This window comes from Myiozetetes cayanensis, unplaced genomic scaffold (assembly GCF_022539395.1).
Source record: "Myiozetetes cayanensis isolate MyiCay16 unplaced genomic scaffold, myiCay2020 scf62, whole genome shotgun sequence".
In the NCBI taxonomy this organism is placed as follows: Eukaryota; Metazoa; Chordata; class Aves; order Passeriformes; family Tyrannidae; genus Myiozetetes; species Myiozetetes cayanensis.
Genome location: NW_026087876.1, coordinates 198,083 through 219,118, shown reverse-complemented (window position 1 = coordinate 219,118; position 21,036 = coordinate 198,083). Strand labels below are relative to the sequence as shown.

The 21,036-nt window shown below is 62.9% G+C and overlaps 1 protein-coding gene across 8 annotated transcripts; it reads right to left on the bottom strand.

Annotated features, from left to right (window-relative positions):
* Nucleotides 1-1,144: 1,144 nt before the first annotated feature.
* Nucleotides 1,145-20,593, bottom strand: CAMK2B (calcium/calmodulin dependent protein kinase II beta). Of its 8 annotated transcripts, none has more exons than XM_050337373.1 (21): nt 20,444-20,593; nt 17,735-17,829; nt 15,678-15,737; nt 15,269-15,323; nt 15,123-15,188; nt 12,958-13,030; nt 12,220-12,322; nt 11,700-11,783; nt 11,202-11,296; nt 10,857-10,979; nt 10,692-10,775; nt 10,077-10,119; nt 9,556-9,630; nt 7,537-7,577; nt 7,390-7,461; nt 5,863-5,907; nt 5,547-5,595; nt 2,162-2,237; nt 1,964-2,058; nt 1,407-1,641; nt 1,145-1,338 (listed from the first exon to the last, which is right to left on the bottom strand). In XM_050337373.1, the coding sequence occupies exons 1-20, from the start codon at nt 20,506-20,508 to the stop codon at nt 1,409-1,411; spliced, it is 1,632 nt and encodes a 543-aa protein (XP_050193330.1). In that variant the 5' UTR covers nt 20,509-20,593; the 3' UTR covers nt 1,145-1,338; nt 1,407-1,408. The 8 variants fall into 8 exon arrangements, with proteins under 8 accessions (XP_050193330.1, XP_050193331.1, XP_050193332.1 ...); XM_050337374.1 differs by having other exon boundaries at nt 7,537-7,574; XM_050337375.1 differs by lacking the exon at nt 5,863-5,907.
* Between the last annotated feature and the right edge of the window lie 443 nt (nt 20,594-21,036).

Sequence of the window (21,036 nt, the reverse complement as noted above, 5' to 3'; positions counted from 1 at the left end):
CACTTACAAGGCTCAGAAAGAAAAGACAAAGGGGTTTTTTGGGGGTTTGGGGGATATGCTGGGGAGGGGGTGGGGGAGACAGAAAAAGAATGAGAGAAAAGGGGAGGAAAGAGAAAAATTTGGCAACGATCCACCAGCATTCATGGGACAGGAACAGCTCAGCTCAGCTCCTCGACATACAGCGTTAGCGCCCGAGGGTTGCTCCCGCGCAAAGGGCATGCAGAGAAATCATCAGAATAATTAAAAAATAATTAGTATCCCCCGCCCCTCCCACCCCCTCCCCGCCCCAGCCAATACCAGCCCCCAGCACGAGAGGGGCCACCTGGGGAATCTCGTGGGGAGCACCAGAAGGGGGGTGATGCATCCCCAGGGATGGGGTTGTGGTGACGGGGTGCCCCCAGAGTGCTGGCTGGGGGTGTGTGGGGGGTGTGTGCGATGTGCTGCCGGTGCCCCTGTGCTGGGGGGGGGCCCCGGCGGAGCAGCCTGTGCCCCTTTAAGAGACCCGTTCTCTTAGTCTAAAGTGCTTTCGATGCTGCGTCAGTGCTGGCTGGATCACCCCGAGCCCCCCGCCCTGAACCCCAACACCCCCTGGCTGCCCCCAAGCCCCTGCCAAAACCTGCCATTACCAGGAGCTGGACACGGGGGGCTGGGGAGGGCAACCAGCGGGATGGGGACGGGGGTGTGACCGAGAGACCCTCCCACAGCCACCCACGTGTTCCCTGCGCAGCAGTGCCTGGGATCAGCCTCGGGCCCCCAGGGGCAGGGCTGGACTGGGGGGGTGGGGAGAGTCTGTGTGTGTCCCCCCTCGCCTCACTCACCCCCCTGGCAGCCCCCGTGGCTGGGGACCCCCGCGGGAATTCAAAAATAAAGAGCTCTCTCTATGTACAGGGGCCGGGGCAGGACAGAGCAAAGCGGAGCCCAAAGAACAACATCCACCACCAGCAACAGCGACACGCCACAAGCACAGCCAGGAGGGGGGCCGAGACCCCCCCTGCCCCCCAGGAGAGACGGGCAGAGAGGGGGGGCTTAGCCCCCCAGCGCCCCGCCTGTGGCCGAGCGGCTGGGTTGGGTTTGGGGGTGTGGGTGGGGTTGGGATTGGGGTGGGTTTTCCCCCTTTTTTTTTTTTGATTTTTTTTCGTTGTCTTCCTCGTTTCGTTTTTTTTTTTTTTTTTGTCTTTTTGTTTTCTGCAAACACAGGCACTGGAGGGGGAGGAGCAGGGGCCAGGGCGGGGGGGACAGGCATGCGGACGCGTGCTTTGGGGGGCCGCAGCTCCGGCTGCCGCCTCGGCTCCCATCGCCGTCTCCGTGGGGCTGGAACCAGGACAGCCACGGCGAACTCTGCGGGGACAGCCTGGTGAGCCGCAGCCGGGGCTCCCCGCTGCCCTCCGCCCTGATCCCGCCCTCACCTTCACTGCAGCGGGGCGACAGGGGCCCCCGAGCCATGGAAGTGGACGTTCTGCCACTTGCCCTCGCGGCGGTGCCACACGCGGGTCTCCTCGGACTGGCTGGTGCGGGGCCGGCCCTGCGCGTCGATGTACTGGGTGAGGCGGATGTAGGCGATGCAGGCCGCGTCCTCACCGATGACGTGCACGTGCGGGTTCAGGATGGTCGTGTGGATCGGCTTGTTGTTCTTGGAGAGCACTGCAGGGGGGCCAAGGTCAGCGGGGCAGGGCACAGGCAGGGGGGGGCGCGTAGATGGGGCAGCCCGCGGGAGAGGGAAGGGGCAGGGGTGGTGGCGGTGCAGGCGGAGGGATGGCCCAGCAGGGTATGGTGGGGACAGGGTGGGCAGGCAGGCAGTGGGCAAGAGTGAGGAAACAGGCAAGGGCCAGTGAAGTAGACAGGCAAGGAGCCAGCACGGACAGGGACGGGCTGGATACGGAGAGGGCGGGCAGGGCAGGCAGGATGGGCAGGGCACGGGCGGAGCACAGGCAGGGCAGGTGGCACTGGTGGGTCGACCACTCACAGTTCTCGAAGTAGAAGCGGTGGAAGTCCATCCCTTCCACCAGGTTGCCCAGCGCCTCGGGCTCAAAGGAGGTAAGCCCCGGGTCGCAGATCTTCCTGCAGGGAGCAGATGAGAGCGGCCCGGCACTGCCCCACCAGGCCCCACCCCACCAGGCCCCGGCCCCACCTGGCCCGGCCCCACCAGGCCTGCCCCACTCACGCGTAGGCCTCGAAGTCCCCGTTGTTGACGGCCTCGATGAGCTGCTCCGTGATCTTGATGATCTCCTGCTTGCGGGCTGGGGGCACGTCACTGTCACTGCCACTGCCCCCGCCCCGCGGGGACACCGTGGGGGGCGGTGGACGGGATGTTGGGATGGACGTGGGACATAGAGGGGAGGCATGGGGACAGACACGGGGACAGACAGACCTTGGGAGCAGACAAACCTTGGAGACAGACAGACAGACCATGGGGACGGACCATGGGGACAGACACAGGGACCATGAGGACAGACAGACAGCCCTTGGGGACAGAAGGACCTTGGGGACAGACAGGGACCACTGTGCTCCCAAGGCCCCCACAGCTCTGCCACAGGAGTATCCACATGATCCTCTCAGCACGTCTCAGTGCTACACCAGTGCCACTCCAGCATGTCCCAGTACCCTCCCAGCATGCTCAAGCATCCCAGTGCCCACTCAGCATTTCGCAGGAGTTCCTAGTGCACCCCAGTGTTATCCCTGCAAGTCCCAGTACATCCCAGTGCCATTCTAGCACAACCCAATACAGCCAGTTCTCTACCAGTGTCTCCCAGTGCTATCCCACTGTGTCTCAGTGCCATTCCAGTGCATCCCAGTATCATCCCAGTTCCATGCAAGTGCATCCCAACACATCCTAGTCCTACTGCATCCCTAATCCTATTGCATCCCAGAGTATGCCAGTGCATTCCAGAGCTACTCCAGTGCCCTCTGATACATCCCAGTGCCATCCTATCCCCTCCCAGTGCCTCCCAATACATCCCAGTTCCATCCCGGTGCAATCCTACTGCATTACAGTGCCATTCCACTACATCTCAGTACCATTCCAGGACATCCAATACACCTCACTTTATACCAGTACATCTCAGAGCCATCCCAGCGCATTTCAATGCAAACCAGTACCAACCTACTGCGTCCCAGTGCCCTTCCAGCATATTCCAGTTCAGCCCAGTTCCATCCCAATGCATCCCAGCATCATGCTGTTGAATTCCAGTGTGTCCCAGTGCAATCCCAGTATGTTCCAGTATCATTCCAGTGTAGCCTGCTCCACTACATTCCAATGCCTCATTTCATCCTGACGCCACCAGTCATCCCAGTTTAATCCTAGTGCATCCCAGTGCCACTCCAGTGCATTTTAACCCAGCCCACTTCCATCCCAGTATGTTCTTGCACTATTCCAGGTCATATCAGTACACTCCCGTTTGCCCTGGTGCACCCCAGTAACATCCCACTGTATCTCTGTGCCAATCTCCTGTGTCCCAGTATCATTCCAGTGCAACCCAATACACCCCAATTCCATTCCAGTGCATTGCAGTACCATTCTGCTGCTCCCCTGCAATCCCAGTACCATTCTAGTGCATTCCAGTACACCCCAGTTCTATCCAGTGCATCCCACTGCCACTCCAGTGCATCTCAATTAATCTTAGTACCATCCCACTGTATCCCAATGCACCCCAGTTCATTCCTGTGTCACCCTAATGTTCCAGTGTCATTCAGATGCATCTCAGTGCCACTCCACTATATCCCAGTTTGTCCCAGGGCAGATGTCACCTCCTAGTGCATCCAGGTGCCACTCCAGTGCATTCCAACACAGCCCATTTCTGTCCCAGTAAGTCCCAGTACTACTCCAGAGCATATCGGTACACTCAGTGCACTCCAGTTTATCCCAGTGACATCCCACTACATTTCAGTGTCACATGGAGCTCGTTAACCCTTAACTAGGCAATCCATCTACGTCCTAAGGACCTCGCTGCCACCGTCCAAGCTTGCTTGGCCCCAGCAGATGAACCTTAGGATTAAAGGGTGGCCTCTGTTCCGCGCACACTGTGTCTCACCTAAAAAAATCCAATGCGCAAGCTGGAAGGTGTAAAGACCTTCCCCGGATCTTCGCTCGCGAAGACTGGCCACTCTACTGTGTCTAAGTGCTATTCCAGTGCATCCCAGTACATCCCAATACAGACTGGTTTTATCCAGGGCACCTCTTGGTACCATCCTAGCATGTCCCGGCATCATCCCAGTGCATCCCACTGCCACCTCAGTGCATGTCAGTACCACACTGGTGTATGCCAATCCACCCCAATATCACCCCAGTGCAAGTCTGTCCATCCCAGTGCCTTCTCAAATGAATCCCAGTGACATTCCAGTACACCCTAGTGCATCCCAGTACTACCCCATTCCATCTCAGTGCAACTTAATGCACCTCAGTGCCATCCCAGGCCCATTCCAGAGCATCCCAGTCTGGCCCTACGTGCTTGTAGTGCATCCCAATCCATCCCAGCGCCATCCCACTGCACCCCAATGCATCCCAGTGTCCATCCTTGTGCCATTACAGCATGTCCCAATCTATCCCATTTCCATCTCAGTGCACCCCAATGCATCCTAGTACCACCCCAGTGCATCCCAGCATGCTCCCAGTGCATCCCAGTGATATCCCAATGCACCCTGGAGGCATCCGAGCTCCATCCCAGTGCATCCTGGTGCCATCTCAGTGCACCTCAATGCATCCTGGTGTCATCCCAGCTCTGTCCTAGTGCACCCCAAATCCATCCCAGTGCATTCCAGCTGTCTCCCAGTGCATCCCAGTGGTGTCCCAGTGCAACCCAATTAATTCTTTTGCCATCCCTGTGCCATTCCAGGGCAACCTAGTGCCATCCCAGTGCATCCTGGTGCCGTCCCAGATCCCTCCCAGTGCATTCCAGTGCTGCCCCAGTGCATCACAGTGGGATCCCAGTGCACCAACGGTATCTTGGTGCCATGCCAGTTCCATCCCAGTTCATCCCAGTGCAACTCAATGCATCTTAGTGCCACTCCAATGCATCCTGATGCCATCCCAGTGCATTCCAGTGCCATCCCAGTGCATCCAAGCATGGTCGCAGTGTATCTCAGCGTCATTCCAATGCACCCCAAATGCATCCTTTGCCAACCTAGCTCCACCCCAATGCATCCCAGTGAACCAAAGGCACACTGGTGCTATCCCAGTTCCATTCCAGTGCACCCCAATGCATCCTAGTGCCATCCCAGTGCATCCCAGTTCCATCCCAGTGCATTCCAGCACACTTCCAGTGCACTGCGATGCATCCTAGTGCTAACTCAAGTGCATTCCAGAACTGTTTGAGTGCATCCCAGTGCCATCCCAGGGCATCCTGGTGCCATCCCGGTTCCTCCCAGTACCATTCCAGTGCACCCCAATGCAATACTGGTGCCATTCTAGCACCACCCCAGTGCATTCCAAGACACTCCCAGTGCATCCCAGTGCCATTCCAGTGCAACTCAATGCATCCTAGCACCCCAGTGCATCCCGTCTCCCTCCCAGTGCATCCCGGTGCATCCCCACCGCCCCCAGCGCCCGTCACCTTTGGTGTCCTCATCCTCGATGGTGGTGTTGGTGCTGTCGGATGACTCCTGCCCGCGGGACGGCGGCGGTGGGGGGGAGACACAAACAGGGGGGTCAGACCTGGCCTTGGGGGGACGGGGAGGGGGGACGAGCCCAGCTGGGGCTTCGCGGGACCCCAACAATGGCAGACACCGTGGGGGGACCCCTCTGTCACCGCGCCCCGTGTGCACTCCTCATCCACGTCACCCCCCGCCCCGTGCCATGGCTGATGCTGGGGGAGGATGGAGGCGGAAAGCGGGGACCCCCAGCCCTGGGGACGGCGGGGGCAGCGATACCTTGATGCCGTCTGCAGGGTTATGAATTACAGTAGTTTGAGGCTCCTGCGGGAGAAGGGGGAGAGACAGAGGCGGGGGGGAAGCAAGAGCCCAGAGGGGGAACAACGAGGGAGGACGACGAAGCGAGCAGCACGTGGACAGGGGCGAGGAGAGACCCAGACCAGATTTGGGAAGGGCAGAGGGGGGAAGAGAAGCAGAGAGTCATTAGTCCAGCAAAGCCAAATGGTTTAATTCACAGACGTGGAAAGGGGAGAAAAGGGGAGAAGGGGGGGCAGAGAGGTGGGGAAAGACGCAGTGAGAGGCCGAGGGGATGGGCTGGGCTGGGGGGCAGCTCCGTGCCCATGTCCTGCATCCCGGTGCCCAGGGGCTGCACTCACCATGCATCTGAGACTCTCACTGCCCGCACCCTGAGCACCCCCGTGCCTGCATCACAACCATCCTGCTGCCTGCATCCCTGAGCATCCCTCAGCTTGCATCTAGACCATCCCTGTGCCTGCATCCCAACCATACCACTGCATGCATCCCAAGCATTCCTCAGGTTTCATCTTGACCATCCCGCAGCCAGCATCCCAAACATCCATCATCCCTATCATCCCACTGCCTGCAACTCACCCTGAGTGGGGTGTGCATCCCTTTCCCAGTATCTAGCACTCACTGACCAGCTGGACACCCCTTCACCGTTGTCAAGCACTCTGTGCCAGCTGGGCTTTGCCTTGCACGTATCCTGCCTTTGTAGTACCATCCCTCCACCCTTATGCTGCGCTCTCCGTGACACCCAGGTCACCATGGGCACCCCTGTGCCCCCATCCTGCACTCACCTTGCTGTTGGCATCACCAGAGCACCCCCGCATCCTGCACCTGCTGCTCCAGATGTGCCCCCCTTTCCCTCCGTCCTGCACTCCCTGTGCCAGCTGGGCAGCCCTGTGCCCAGATCCTGCACTTACCTCACCCACAGGCTCACGGTCAGCACCCCCGTCCCTGTGCCTGGACCCTGTACCCACCTTGCCACCCGCACAAGCGGAGCATCCACGGCCATACCCTTGGCCCACCTCGTCACTGAGTCACTGGGATCCTTCTGCCCATGTCCTGCATGCAGCTGTCCCCATTACGGGCGTCTGTGCCTGTACTCTGCACCCACCTTGTCCCCAGGGTGGAGCATCCACATGCCTGTGCCCTGAACCCCTCTTGCTGTCCCCATGGCAGGAGTGCCTCTGCACCTGTTTCCTGCACCTACCTTGTCCCCATGGTGGAGCACCCATGTGACCGTGTCCTGCACCCATGTCACTGTCCCCTGGGGAGGACACGGAGCTGTCCATGTGCCCGCACCCTTCACCCACCTTGTCCGTGCAGCGGGGTCACCCCGTGCCCATGTCCTGCACACCCCTCTCCGTCCTCGGGACACCTCCCTCCCCAGCGCCCCCGGGAACAGCTGGGCAGGGGGCGCGCATGGTGATGGATGGGATGGGCTGGTGGGATGGATCCAGTAGGATGGGGAGTCCGGGGGGGTGCAGCGTGGGGGGCACCTACCAAGGCGGCAGGTGGGAGGGTCCCCTTGGGGCTGGTGACACCGGCACTGCCTTTGGTGCTGTTGGTCTGGGGCTGGAGAGGAGAAATAGGGGGGGCTCAGTGCCATGGGGGGAGCAGCCCACCCCAGCCCCCCCGCTGGCCCCTCACCTTCACGCCATCCGCCTTCTTGTTCAGTAAGCTCTTAGCTGCTGCGGGGGGAGAGAGTGTCAGTGCTGCCCCCCTGGGACAAGGGACACCTTTGTCCCCCCAAACCCAGACCCTTCCGGCCATCCAACCTGATCCCACCCTGGGTGCTGGCAGCACTTGCCACCCCCGTGTTGGGGAGGGGGGGGACATGCTAGGACGAGGGTGTCCCCATCCTGGGGGTGTTCCCATCCTGGGGGGAGTCCCCATGCTGGGAGGGGTGTCCCCAACCTCAGGGAGGTCCCCATCCTGGGCGAAGGGAGTGTCCCCATTCAGGGAGGGGTGCCCCCTACCTTGGGGGAGTCCCCATGCTGGGAGGGGTGTCCCCAACCTCAGAGAGGTCCCCATCCTGGGGGAAGGGAGTGTCCCCATTCAGGGAGGGGTGTCCCCTACCTTGGGGGGTTTTCCCTATCCTGGTGGGTGACCCCCTCCTAAGGGAAGGTTCCCAAACTCCAGGGGGGTCCCCAACTATGGGGGGGGGAGGAAAGTTGTCCCCATCATGGGAGGGGTGTCCTCAACCTCTGGGGATCTCCATCCAGGTGCAATGTCCCCATCCTAGGGGGGGGTCCCCAAACTTGGTGGGTCCCTAGACTGGAGGAAGGGGGTGTCCCCAACATGGGGAGGGTCCCCATCCTGGTGGCCCCCGTGGGGGGGTGCAGGACTGGCTTACCTTAGAGAAATGCAGAGAGGAAAGCGAGAGAGAGGAGGGGGAGGAGGGCAAGAGAGAAATGGGGGAAAAGGAGGAAAAGGGGAAAAACATAAAAAAAAGAATATAAAAAAAGATGAGTTGAGTTCGGGGTGTGTGGGGGGAACACAGCCACCTGTGCCCCCCCATGTCTCCCTGGAGGGGGACAAGGACGGGCGCAGGGATGAGCATCTGTCACTGCTACCACGATCTCTGGCCATGGTCTGGTTGGGGAGGCCGGGGACATGGGCGCCAAAAGTGGCTATGAGGGGGTGTGGAGCATCACCTTGAGTATCCTCGTAGCTCCTCCAAGCTTGGGGACCCCCCCGGTTGTCTCACAGGTTAGAGGGGGCTGTGCGGTGACAAGTCCAGTGACAGCGGGGTGGCACCAATCAGAACCCAAGGGGGGAGCATATGAGGGGAGGAGGGGACACCCCATCCCTCCCCTCATGGACCTGTGTCCCCCCAGGGGTCCCTGGCAGGGTGTCCCCAAGGGTCCTGGTCCCTCCTCTGAAAGCAGGCGGGCGCTGAGAGGTGGGGTTTTAAACCAGAGCCAAACTGGGGGGGGCCAGAGGGGACCCCTGGCAGGGGGGCCAGAGGTAGCCCTTCAGGGGAGTGTGGTTTAAGACCCGCCGAGTGTTTCACGGTGCCACAAACACTGGCTGCAGCTCTCGAAGCTGGGGTGGGGGGTGGCCACATGCTGGGGGAGTCACATGCGGGGGGGAGCCGGCACATGCGAGTGGGGGACATGCAGGGTGGGGACACAGGGGGACATGGGACATGCAGCCAGTTTGCCCCCCTCCATGCACTGGTGTGCCCCCACTGTGTGCATAGGGGGAGCAGTGCCATGGGGTGGAAGCAGTGGCGGGGGGGATACCCTAAAATTATCCCCCTGCCCCCAACTCCCTGTTGCTGGCCCAGGTGGGGACCCTGGAGATGCCACCGCAGCATGTGCTCCTTCAGGGACCACTGGCCAGGGCACAAGAACCCAGTAGACCCCTCCATGAGATGGGAGCTGGGGCAGACACCCACCCCGGGGCCAGTTTGGGGCATCAGCAGGGGGGACAGTAGCATTTCACAGTGGAGAGGGGAGAGGCTGTGAGGTTGAGGGGGGCAGTGCAGGGGGGCCATGCATGCGCTCCGATTTCCGAGGAGGGCACCCGAAACCTGTTGGGGAGGGGGAGGCAGGGAAAAGGATGGTTGGGAGAAGAGGGGGACGTGGGGATGAAGGATCTGGGGACACACAGAGACCAAGCAGGGCCAGGGGGGCCGGGGGGGCCCTTTGCGGATGCGTCTACCTTGTTCCACCAGCCCCAGGGGGGCCCCGGCGGCGGCCGCCGACATGGTCGGAGGAGCGGTGGTCTGTCTGCCCACTGCGGGCCACGAGAGAGAGAGAGAGGGAGCAGAGCTCCTGTTAGGGGGCTGGGGGGGCTGCAGCTGGGACCCCCAACTTCCACCCCCCCAATAACAACTCTTGGGGTGCCCATCACCCTGGCCTCAGGCCTGGAGTGGCTGGGGATGCTCCGTCCCCCTCCCCGTGTCGCCCCCCCACCAGCCACCGGAGTGGGGGGGGACACACGGGGACCGGGCACTACCTGCTGCTGCGTGTGTGGGGCAGGGGGGGCCAGGTCCTGCCCCCACCTTGGCTACCACACGCCCCGTCCTTGCCGATGGGGAAAAAATGGGGGGGTTAAGGGGGGGAAGGGGAGAAAGAGAGAAAGACAGCGACAGAGAGAGGGGGGCACCAGCCTGGGGGGGAGCTGTGGGCAGGGGTGCTGTGGCCCCTGGCCCCCCCCGGCCAGCAGGTGCCCCCCCTTACCTGAGAAGTTCCTGGTGGCCAACATAGTGGTGAGGATGGCGCCCTGTGGGAAGGGGCACAGTGAGGGGAGGGGGCATGGGGGTGAGACAGGGCAGGATGGGGTCCTGGGAGCAGGGAGTTGGACAGGCAGAGTGGAGCGGGGGGGGGAAGTGGGGTGATGGCATGTGGGGTCCCAGATCAGGGGGGATGGGATGGGGGGTGCAGTGTGGGGCCCATGGGACTGAGAAGTGTGAGAGGGGGCTGCAGGAGGGGGCAGGATGGAGCCATGGGACTGGGCAGTGGGATGGAGGGTGCAGGACAAGGGGGCAGCACGAGGAGGGGTAGGCTAGAATCATGGCATGGGGACACGTACTGGGCAGGGGCAGGATGGGACCATGCCACACTGGGTGTCACTGGGATGGGACCACAGCCCATGGCAGAGCAGTGGGCACGGCCAGGATATAGAGCTGATCCCACAGTGGACAGGGCAGGGCCCCGCAGTGGGTAGGGTCTCGCAGTGGGCAGGGCAGAGGTCCCACAGCAGGCTGGGCAGGGTCCCACAGCAGAGCCCCACGGAGAGGCAGGGTGGTGCCAGGGGGACAAGCGCCATCCCCAGCCCACACCTCACCCCCTCACCTTGAGCTTCCTCCGGGCGTTGAACTTTTTCAGGCACTCCACTGTTTCCTGCCTGTGCATCATCGAGGCCACGGTGGAGCGTTGCTGTGGGGAACAGCAGGGTCAGCACCAGGTGGTGGCGGCCACTGGGCCTGAGGGACACGGTGGGGGACACGTGACACTTACGCAGACCCACGGGTGCTTGAGGGCCTCGTGAGCTGTGATGCGCTTGGCGGGGTTGATGGTCAGCATCTGGTTGATGAGGTTTTTTGCTTCAGGGGTGACCGTGTCCCACTCGGGCGAAGGGAACTGGTGGGAAACAGGGACACAGGGGGTTGACAGCTCTGGAGGGGCAGCCCCATGGCAGTCATGTTCCTCTGCGTCCACACGTCCCCAGCCAGCCACCAAAGGTGTGGCCCAAAGCCATTTTCCCAGCTCCTGCCTGCTGGGATTAGCTGTGGCATCCCTCGGTAGGCTCTGGAGTTAACGGGGGCTGTCACAGCATGGCGGGTCCTGGTACTGGGAACTTACGTCATAGGCCCCGGCCTTGATCTGTTGGTAGAGTTTGTGCTGGTCCTCGTCCCAGAACGGTGGGTAGCCCACCAGCAGGATGTACAGGATGACCCCTGGGCCAGGGAGAGCAGGGTCAGGGGGCTGCAGGAACCCCCAGCCACCCCCTGGCCCTGTGGTGTCCCTATGATCCCAGCATGGCCTGTCCCTGTGCTGCCAGGATGGCACCAGCCAGGAGAGTGCGGCACAGCTGGGGCACAGGGCACAGGATGGCCATGGGATGGGGACTGGGACAGAGCTGACAGGAACTGGGATGGGACCAGCATAGAACTGGGATGGGAAACAGGGTGAGACTGGGATGGGAATGGGATGAGACTAGAATGGATCCAGGAAGGGACCAGAATGGGACTGTGGTGGAATCACAACGAGACCAGGCAGAGATTGGGCAGGGATGGGGCAGGGGTTAGGATGGGATGGGGCAGGGACTGGGCAGGGACTGGGACAGGGACGGGCTCTTACCGCATGCCCAGATGTCCACAGGTTTGCCGTAGGCCTCTTTGCGCAGGACCTCGGGGGACAGGTAGCCGGGCGTGCCTGCGAATCCTGCCATGGGCACAGAGAGACGGGTGAGCCAGGGCGGGCACAGGGCAGGACACGGTGGGCACAAGACTGGGACACGGGCATGGGGCAGGGATGTGCTGGGCATGGGAGGATGTGGTCGGCACGGGGCAGGATGCTGTGGGCACACAGACATGGCAGGTATGTGCCAGGGCCGTGGTGGTGTCCTGGTTTCAGCCATGGTAGAGTAATTTCTTCTCAGGAGCTGTCACAGTGCTGTGTCTTGTGGGCACGGCAAAATGCAGTGGCAACACGGCAGGGACTCAGTGGACACGGGACAGGGACAGGGACAGGGCAGGGGTGGGCAGAGACATGGTGGCCAAGGAAGGGACATGGCGGGCACAGGGAAGGGACACGGTGAGCAGGACACGTTGGGAATAGGCCGGGGCTGCGGGGGGGAATAGGGGGCAGTGGCACTCACCAAACCAGGCCTGCTGATCCCCCTGCACCTCAATGGCGAGGCCAAAGTCTGCCAGCTTCACCGCCGCCCCTTTGCACTTGCTGGCCAGGAGCAGGTTCTCCGGCTGTGTGGGCACCAGGCACAGGCAGCACCAGGCACAGGCACGGGTGGGGAGGGAGAGGAGGGACGGGAGAAGCAGAAGGGCTTTGCAGCTGCCATTGAACATGTCCTGCCCGTTTGCCAGCTGTGTGCTGTGTGCCTGCAGGTACCCTCCACCACTGGCCCAGGGTGCCGGCTGGCACAGCCCCACGGCCAGCTCAGGGTCACCCCATGTCCCCCTTGCCTCATCTCAGTATCCTCATGTATCCCACCCCTCCATCCCTCCATATCCCACCATCCTCTAGCATCCCACCATCCCAACCCTGGTATCCCACCCACCATCCCGTGTCCTGTCCTGACCTCACCCCTACCCCCAGCCAGCTCACTCCCCCCACCAAGGCCATAACAAGCAGGGGGCTCACAGGGAGCCCCCCAGCAGTGCAGGACTGTGCCATGACTGAGGGGGCCATGTACACCCCCAGAAAAGGGAGATGGCAGCTGGGGGTGCTCAGAGCAGGGGGGATCCTCCAACCCCAGCGGGATCTCAGTGACCCCCAGGACCCACTGAGCCAGGGCCCACCCCATGCTGTGGGGACCCTGAGAGCTGGGCTGGGGGAGAGGGGCAGAGGGACAGATGGGGATCTGGGGGGACACACTTACCTTGAGGTCCCTGTGGACCACCCCCATCTGGTGACAGTGCAGGACAGCCTCCAGGATCTGCTGGATGCAGTGGCTGCATGCAAACGGGGGGGGTCAGGGGTGTGCTGCTCCCTCATCTCCCACACCCCCTGCCTGGGACCTGCACCCCCAAAGTGGCCCCCTGCCCCACTGCTGGGGTCCCCCTGCACCCCAGGGGGAGCTGATGGAAACAAGTGGTAACTTTAGATTGGGGGGTGCAAAATGCACCCCCCGTACCCCTGCCAGGGGCTCACTCCTGGGGGGAGGGTCACTCCTGGGGGATCACTGCCTGGAGGAGTCACCAGGAGGGGTTTCACTTCAGGGGGTCATTGAGCTGGGGTGGGTCACTGTTCGGGGGTCATTCCATGGGAGTCACCCCTGGGGGGGTTACTGCTTGGGGGGTCACCCCAGAGTTATCACCCCTGCAGAATCACTCCTGGGGGCATCACTGCCTGGGTGGGTCACTGCCTGGGGATCATCAGTGGCTGGGGGTTCATCTCTCAGGGGAAGTCACTGTCCAGGGGTCACCTCTCAGTGCCCACCAGGTGAGCTCCTATCTTGGCACAGAGCCACGGGGAGTCACCCCAGTGGTGCTTTTGTGTCCCACCCCTGCCTCCCATGGGGGCCTCCCCATCCCTGCTGCCACCCGGACGCCAGGGTCCCCCAGACAGGACTCACGGGGGAGGGACAGGGGGTATGGGGGGGGCAGATGGAGACGAGACAAGAAAGAAAGAGGGAAGGAGCGGGGAATGAGAGCCTGAAATGGGGGTGAAGGGGAGGGGTCCCACCCAGCTGGGGGAGCAAGGTCATTGGGGGGCAACCTCCCTGAGAGGGGGGGATAAAAAAGGGGGTGGGGAGAAAAAGAGTGAGGAGAGAGCCCCACAGCTGGGTCCTTGCGAGCGGAGCAGGGGCTGGGAAGCGGGGGCTGCGGCGGGCGGGGGCAGCGCAGGGGCACGGCCTCCGGCCCCCAGATACTGACCTGCGGCTCCCTCTGCTCAGGGGCAAAGTGATGGGTGGGAGGAACGCGGGCAAAGAGCTCATGGACACAGTGACTGCAAAACAGAACGGGGGCGGGGCAGGGGCGGGGAGGGGCAGGATGGAGGGTTAGGGTTGGGAGAGGGGGCAGGATGGGGGCAGGATGGGGCAAAGAGGGTGGGAGGTGGGCAGGATGGGGGCGTGGGGGTCGGGATGGGGCGGCAGGATGGAGAGGCAGAGGGTTGGGAGGACAGGATGGGGGTTGGGGGTGGGAGTGGGAGAGGCAGGGGGCAGGAGGCAGATTGTGGGTAAAGGTGTGGGAGGGGGTGGTAGGATGAGGATAAAGGGAGGGCAAGATGGGGCAAAGGGATCAGGGGGTGCAGGATGGAGGGGTAAAGGTTGGGAGAAGGGGCAGTAGGGGGGGGTCAGGATGAGGTAAAGGGGGTAGGAGGCAAGAAGGAAAGTCAGGGGGTGGGAGCAAGTTGTGGGTAAAGGGGTGGGAGAGGAGGGCAGGAGAGGGGGATGGGAGGAAAACAAGGGCAGTTTGGGTGGCAGGGGAGTTGTAGGAGGCAAAACAGAGGGCAGGGGGTGCCGTGTGGGGAGCAGCGAGCAGAGGGCAGCGGTGGGAAGGACAAATGGACACACGGATGGACACACGGACACGCACAGAGCCCGAGCGACATGTGATGGGAGACGGAAGGGACAGAGGGATGAGGGGATGGATGGAGGAGGTGGGGGCACAAGGTGGGACGGGGGTGGGGGTCGGAGATGGGGGGAACGAGAGAGGGGGAGAAACAATGTTGTGAAAGCCCAGAGACCACGGGGATAGGCACACGGTGGCACACAGGGCACTGGGGGCTGGGGACGGCACCAGGGGGCCCTGGGGGCCCCCACCCGCCACCAGCCCCCCCAGCACAGGTCATGACAGTGCCAGGCCTCAGCGGCGGAGGGGAGAGCAGTGGGGGGGGAGTGGGACAGGGGGGAGCCCCACCCAGCAGCAGGACAGAGCCGGTGGAGTCATTACAATAGTGGGAAGGTGGGGGGGGCATGCCCCCTCCCACTGGGTGTCCCCTGCCTGCCTTGCTGGAGCTGCCCCATCCCTGAGCCTCCCGGGGTGGGGGCACTGGAGGGCTGTGGGGGTGTCCGGGGGTCGGGAGGGGTGAGGGGCTCACCTGGCATCGGCCTCGCTGTAGTACTCCCTCGCCACAATGTCCTCAAAGAGCTCACCACCTGTCACCCTGAAACACAGCCAGGCACCGTGTCACCACAGGACTCCGGGGACACCCCAGGACTCCCGGGACCCCCCAGCCACACTCACAGGTCAAAGACGAGGTAATGGAAACCCTCCTCAGAGATACTGTCGTGGAGCCGCACTGTGGGGACCAGACGGGGACAGGGACAGGCTCAGTCTCAGTTCCCAAAGCCATCCCCAGCCTCCCTCCAAAACACTGTGAGTGGCACACACGTGTCAGTGTCACACGCAGCCCACACACCCACACCCAGAGTGTTCCAGCAGTGGCACCAGCACAACCTCAGGGGTGAGACCCCACATGTCCCCAGGGGGACACCCAGCGTGTGTCCCCGGTGTGTCATTGAGGGTGTCCCTGAGTGGCAACCCACAGGACTCCACATGTTCCCAGGGTGGCACAACCCCGTGGTGGCACCCAGCATGTCCCTGGATGGTCCCCAGCACCCTGGGTGTCCCCAGGTGTCCCCAGGTTACTCACCGATGTTGGAGTGCTTGAGCAGCCGGCAGATGCGTGCCTCACGCTCCAGCTTCTGGTGGTCTGGGGGGGGCAGGGGTCAGGGGGCACCTGCCCTGCCCCCAGCACCCCCTGCCCCAGGCACCTGTCCCCGGCCCGGCCTCAGGGAGAGGAGCCACAGGTGTCGCCGTGGGAGTGCACGTGGCTCTGTGCGTGTGTGCAGGTGTGCACAGGGGCCAGGGGTGTGAGTGTGCACCTGTGGGCGTGTGCATGTGTGCCTGGGTGTGCACGTGTGGAAGTATGTGCAGGTGTGCCCATGTGTACATGGGCACGCACACGCGTGTGCAGGTGAGCACGGCACGCACAGGTGTGTGTGTGTGTATGTTTATGCAGCTGTCCTCGTGTGTGTGTGTGTGTGAACGCAGGTACACACGTGTGGATGAGAGTGCACACGTGGGCAAGCCCCTGTGGCTGTATGTGTGTGGGGGTGTGCAGGTGTGTGGCAGACATAGGTGTGACAGGTGTGCAGGTGTGTGGGGGTGCCTGTGTCCAGGTGGGGGTAGCACCTGCAGCTGTGCACACGTGTGGGTGTGCCTGTGTGTGTCTGTGTTCCCGTGTGTGCCCACGTGTGCAGTTGTACAGCCGTGCGGTCGCACCTGCGTGCACAGGTGTACACGTGCGTGTGGCTGCACCCACGTGCATCGCTGCGCCTTGGTCTGTGGGTGTGTACTGGGCTGTGCAGCTGTATCCACGTGTGTGGAGGTACCTGTGTGTGCAACTGAACATCCATGCAGCTGTGCCTCTGTGTGACTGCACACGTGTGTGACTGCACTGGCCACTGTTTGAGCGCACACCTGTACCTGTGTGTGCAGCTGCACCTCTGGGTGTGTCTGTACACGAGGGAACACAGATACATGGACAGGTGTGTGCACCTGCTCACCCCCCCCTGCACACATGTGTGTGAACACACACGGTTCACACAGTCCACACACACACTGTGGGCACTGCCCTGCACTCACTGCTCACACCTGTGCACCCAGCCCTGGCCACAGACACACACACAGAGCACACACACGCACCCCCTGTGCCACTGGACGCTGCCTCTCACCCAGGTGCACCCCCCAAACACCTACACCCCTGCACACTGTCACACATCCCACACCTGCACATCCCCCACTGAGCTGTGTGCACACCCCACCACACCCAACAGGCACCTGCCCTGCTCAGAGGTGTACAACACACATGTGCCCACCCCTGTGCGTACACATCCCCCACACACCCCCTGCAGCCCCACTGACACACTACCCGCTCACACATGGGTGCACACCAAGGACACACCTCTACACACACACACAGGCACCCCCTGCTCACAGGTGTGCACACACACGTGTGTACACATAGTCCATGAACACACAAACCTGTACATGGGCACACACTGTGAACACAGCCCTGTGCACACACACTCAGATACCCTCCACTGCTCCCATGTGCACACACCCACCATCACACACACACCTGTGCACACACATCACGCACACCTGTGTGCACAGAGCTCACACCTCTGCACACACACACCTGTACAAACACACCCACACCCCTGTACACACACATGCACAGAGCTCACACCTGTGCACATGCACACGCACACACAGAGCTCACACCTGTGCACACACACACCCACCCCCACCCCTGTACACACACATACACCCCTGACACACCCACACCTCTACACACACACACACACACACACACACACACACACACGCTGTCTGCTCACACCTGCATACCCCAGGATATCCCTCAGGGACAGCCCAGGCTCTGAGGGGCCCCAGGGGATGCAGTAGGGGGATAATGGGGATGGGCAGGATCAGACCCCACTCCCTGGAGCACCCCCTCCTCACTGGTACCCGGTGCCACCAGCACCACTGGGGTCACAGCTGTCACAGGTGTCATGGGCATCAGGGGTATCTCAGGTACCAGGAGCATCTCCATAGATATGTGTGGCTGGGCTGGGGGCGGCCCAGGGGTACCCCCAGGTGCTGGGAGGGTCTTGGGTGTTCTGGGGTTTCTGGGGGACCTACCTCTGGCTGAGAGCTTTTTGGTGTTGATGATCTTGGCGGCGTACTCATGGCCAGTGCAGAGCTTGACGCAGCGCCGGACCACCGAAAAAGCCCCCCTGGGGAGGGACAGGCTCAGTGCCCCCCAAAGCACCGTAGGGGGTGGGCAGGGGTGGCTCCCACCTGTGACTCAGCACCCAAGGCCAGGGGCTGCACCCGTCGTGACTCAGCACCCGGGGGGTGAACCCCGACACAGGGGAGGGGGCCCTGACACCACTGGGCCCCCCCATGGGCGCGCTGAGGGGGGGCTGGGGGAGGCTGGGGGGGTGAGGCTGAAGGGGGCTCAGTGAGGGTCGGGGGGTGGCATCGTGGAGGGGGTCGCGGGAAGGATCCAGCACTGGCAGCTCGTTGCCATGGGGACAGCGGATGGCCCGGATGGCAGCAGTGGCTGTGGTGGTGGCGGCAGGGGATGGGGATGGGGATGGTGGTGGCGGTGGGCACAGGACCCAGCTGTGGGTAAGGGGAGCTAGCAGACACCAACACCCCCGGGGACAGGGATGGGGACGGGGACACAGACTGGGAGGGGAACAGCGTGGCCGTGCCCACACCAGGCAGCGGCATCCACAGTCCCTGCAACAGCACCTCTCCCCCTCCCAGGACCCATGTCCCTGCCTGTCCCCTGCCTGTCCCCTGCCTGACAGGGTCCTCTCCCCCGGGGGGTTAAGGGCAGCGTCGGGGTCCACAGGGGGATCCCCACACCAGGCTGGGGACACAGCTGAGCACAGCAGCGCCCTGACCCTGCCATGGAAAGGGTCCTGTGGGGAACACGCGTGCCCTGGGAAGGGGGGAGGGCCTGGCCATCCCCTGCCACTGCCCCATGTCCCCATGCCGAGGGTCCCGTGCTGGCATGGACAGTGGGGACCCTCTCACCACTGGAGGAAAAGGGGGGATCATCAGGGCCTGGCATCCCTGTCTCCCTGTCCCCTCTCCATGTGGCCCCCAGGACAGGGGACATGGTGGGTGCCAACCCCTGGGGTGCCTCAGTTTTCCCCCCGACCAGAGCAATGTCCCCCCAGTCCTGGAGGGGGGGGGACACATGCGCGGTGGCTGGCGGGTGACACTGAGAGATGGGAGGGGGGGAACAGGACTGTATTTCCATGGCAACCAGGACGGGCTGGATTTTGGGCAGAGCGAGGGAACAGCCCCCGATGGCACCATGTTCCCACCCTGGGAACCCCCAAAGGGACCACAGCCACCTCTGCAAAATGTTCCCCCTATATGGGGGCAGGGGGATGCACCCCTCAGAGAGATTTGACCCTCCCCCGCCCTGTTTTACCCCCCCTCAAGCCCCTGCCCATAGATCGGGGGGAAATCTGCATCCCCCATGGCCCTGGGGACAAACAAGCCCCCCCCCTCCCAAATCAGCTCCTCTTCAGCTCCCCACAACACCCACCAAAGGGGGGGTCATGATGCTGGGGGGGGGCAAAGGGGGTTGGAAAGATCCAAAGGGACAGAGGGGGCCTGGGAGTCTTTAAGGCCCAGGGGGGCCAGGAGGGCTGGAGTCTGTAAGGACCCAGAGAGGGAGCAGATTTGGGGAGTTATATAAGGCCCAAAGGGATCTGGTCTAATGGGGGCTGGGGAAGGAGGACGGTCTGTAAGGACCAGAGGGGAGAGGGATGGGGGTCAATGGAGATGGAGGGTCTATGGAGATGGGGGGGTGGAGCAATGGGGACATCCCTGGGGTTGGGGGGCAAGGGGGTCCTGAAGGAGGGGGTGCCTCTAAAGTCTCAAGGATGGTCTGGAGAACAAGAGGTGTCTATAGGGAACAGGGGGGCTGTGAGAATCAGGGAGCGGGGTGTCTGCTGGGGGAGTCCAGAGGGTTTGGGAGGGCTGCAAGGACCACGGGGGCTATAAGGGCTGGGGGGGAATGGGGTTTGGTAGGGGCTTTGAGGGAGTCTGGGGAGATGGGGTCTATAAGAACCAGGGGATATGGAGTCATGGAGGGTCCATAAAGACTGGGGGGGGGGAATATGTGGGGATGCGCCAGGGTTGGGGAGGATGGTGGGTCTAGAGGAGCAAGGCGGGGCTCTAAGGACTGGAGGGTCTGTAGGAGCCAGGGGCAGAACTGGGAGTGCCAGGGGATCTGTGAGGATTGAGGGGGTTAAGGGGCGATGCAGGGAGGGGGGTCTGTAAGGATGGAGGGTCTGTAGGGTCAAGGGCTATAAGGACTGGGGAGTTTAGGGGGGGTGTAGGGACAGATGACTGAGGACTGGGGGGATCGGGAGGGATTGGAGGGGGTCTGGGGTGAGCAAATGAGGACAGATCAAGGGAGTCTTGTAAGGATGGGGGTCCATAAGGATGGGGGCATCCTTGGGGAATAAGGGGTTGCAGGGACTGGGGGGCACTATGGGGACGCGGGGACCCAGAGGAGCTGAGGGGTCCGGGCCGCTGGGGGCTGTTAAGGCCCTCGGAGGGGGCGGTATAAGGGGGCCGGGGGAGGCAGGGCCAATACCGGGGGAGGGCAGTATGGGGTGGGGGGTGGCTGGGCAGGGCCGGTCCCGGGGGGGGGGGCCGGTCCCGGGGGGCGGGGCCGGTCCTGGGTGTCCCATCCCGGCGGGGGAAGAGGAGGGGATGCGTCACGTCTGCACCGAGCGGCGTCCCGAGCCCCGGGCAGCGCCCCCCGCCCCCGCCGCTTCCCGGGGCCGGGACCGGGGCCGGGGCCGCCGCCCTTACTTGCCGATCTCCTCGTAGAGCTGGTACTCGTCGGTGAAGCGGGTGCAGGGCACGGTGGTGGCCATGCTGCCGCCGCGCCGCGCCGCAATGAGCCGCCCCGGCACCGGCTCCGCTCGGCTCCGGCTCCGCCCGGCGCGGGGGGGCGGGGGGAGGCGCCGGGCCGGGGGAGGCTCCAGCCCGGGACAGCCCCGCCGCCCCCTCGCTTGGGATCCCCAACCCCTCCCCGGGGCACCCCCGCCTCGGACCTGCTCCCCGCACGCCGGGGAACCCCTTGTCTTCACAAGGGCCCCATAACCAGAACATCCCCTGCCGGGACCCCTTCATTCCAAGTCACCCCTAGGAGTGGAGGACCCAGCCCCTCCCCGAAAGGCCCCATATTCAGACGCCCATCCCCGGGATTCCCCCAAATAGCCCTATATCCAAACCCCATCCCACGGATTTCCCCCCGACTCCAAATTCACCCTCCCCCAAAAGGCACTACACCCAGACCCCTCCCAAGAATCTCACCCCCCCCACCAAAGGATTCCACATTCTCCCCCTAAAAGACCCCAGTATCCAGACAAGCCCCTCGAGTACCCTATATCCACACCCTG

Coding starts and splice junctions, on each gene's coding strand:
- CAMK2B (XM_050337373.1), bottom strand. CDS start 20,508: ATGGCCACCACCGTGCCCTGCACCCGCTTCACCGACGAGTACCAGCTC. Junction 15,324..15,677: donor GCTCAAGCACTCCAACATCG/GTGAGTAACCTG, acceptor TGGTCCCCACAG/TGCGGCTCCACGACAGTATC. Junction 10,980..11,201: donor TCAAGGCCGGGGCCTATGAC/GTAAGTTCCCAG, acceptor GTTTCCCACCAG/TTCCCTTCGCCCGAGTGGGA.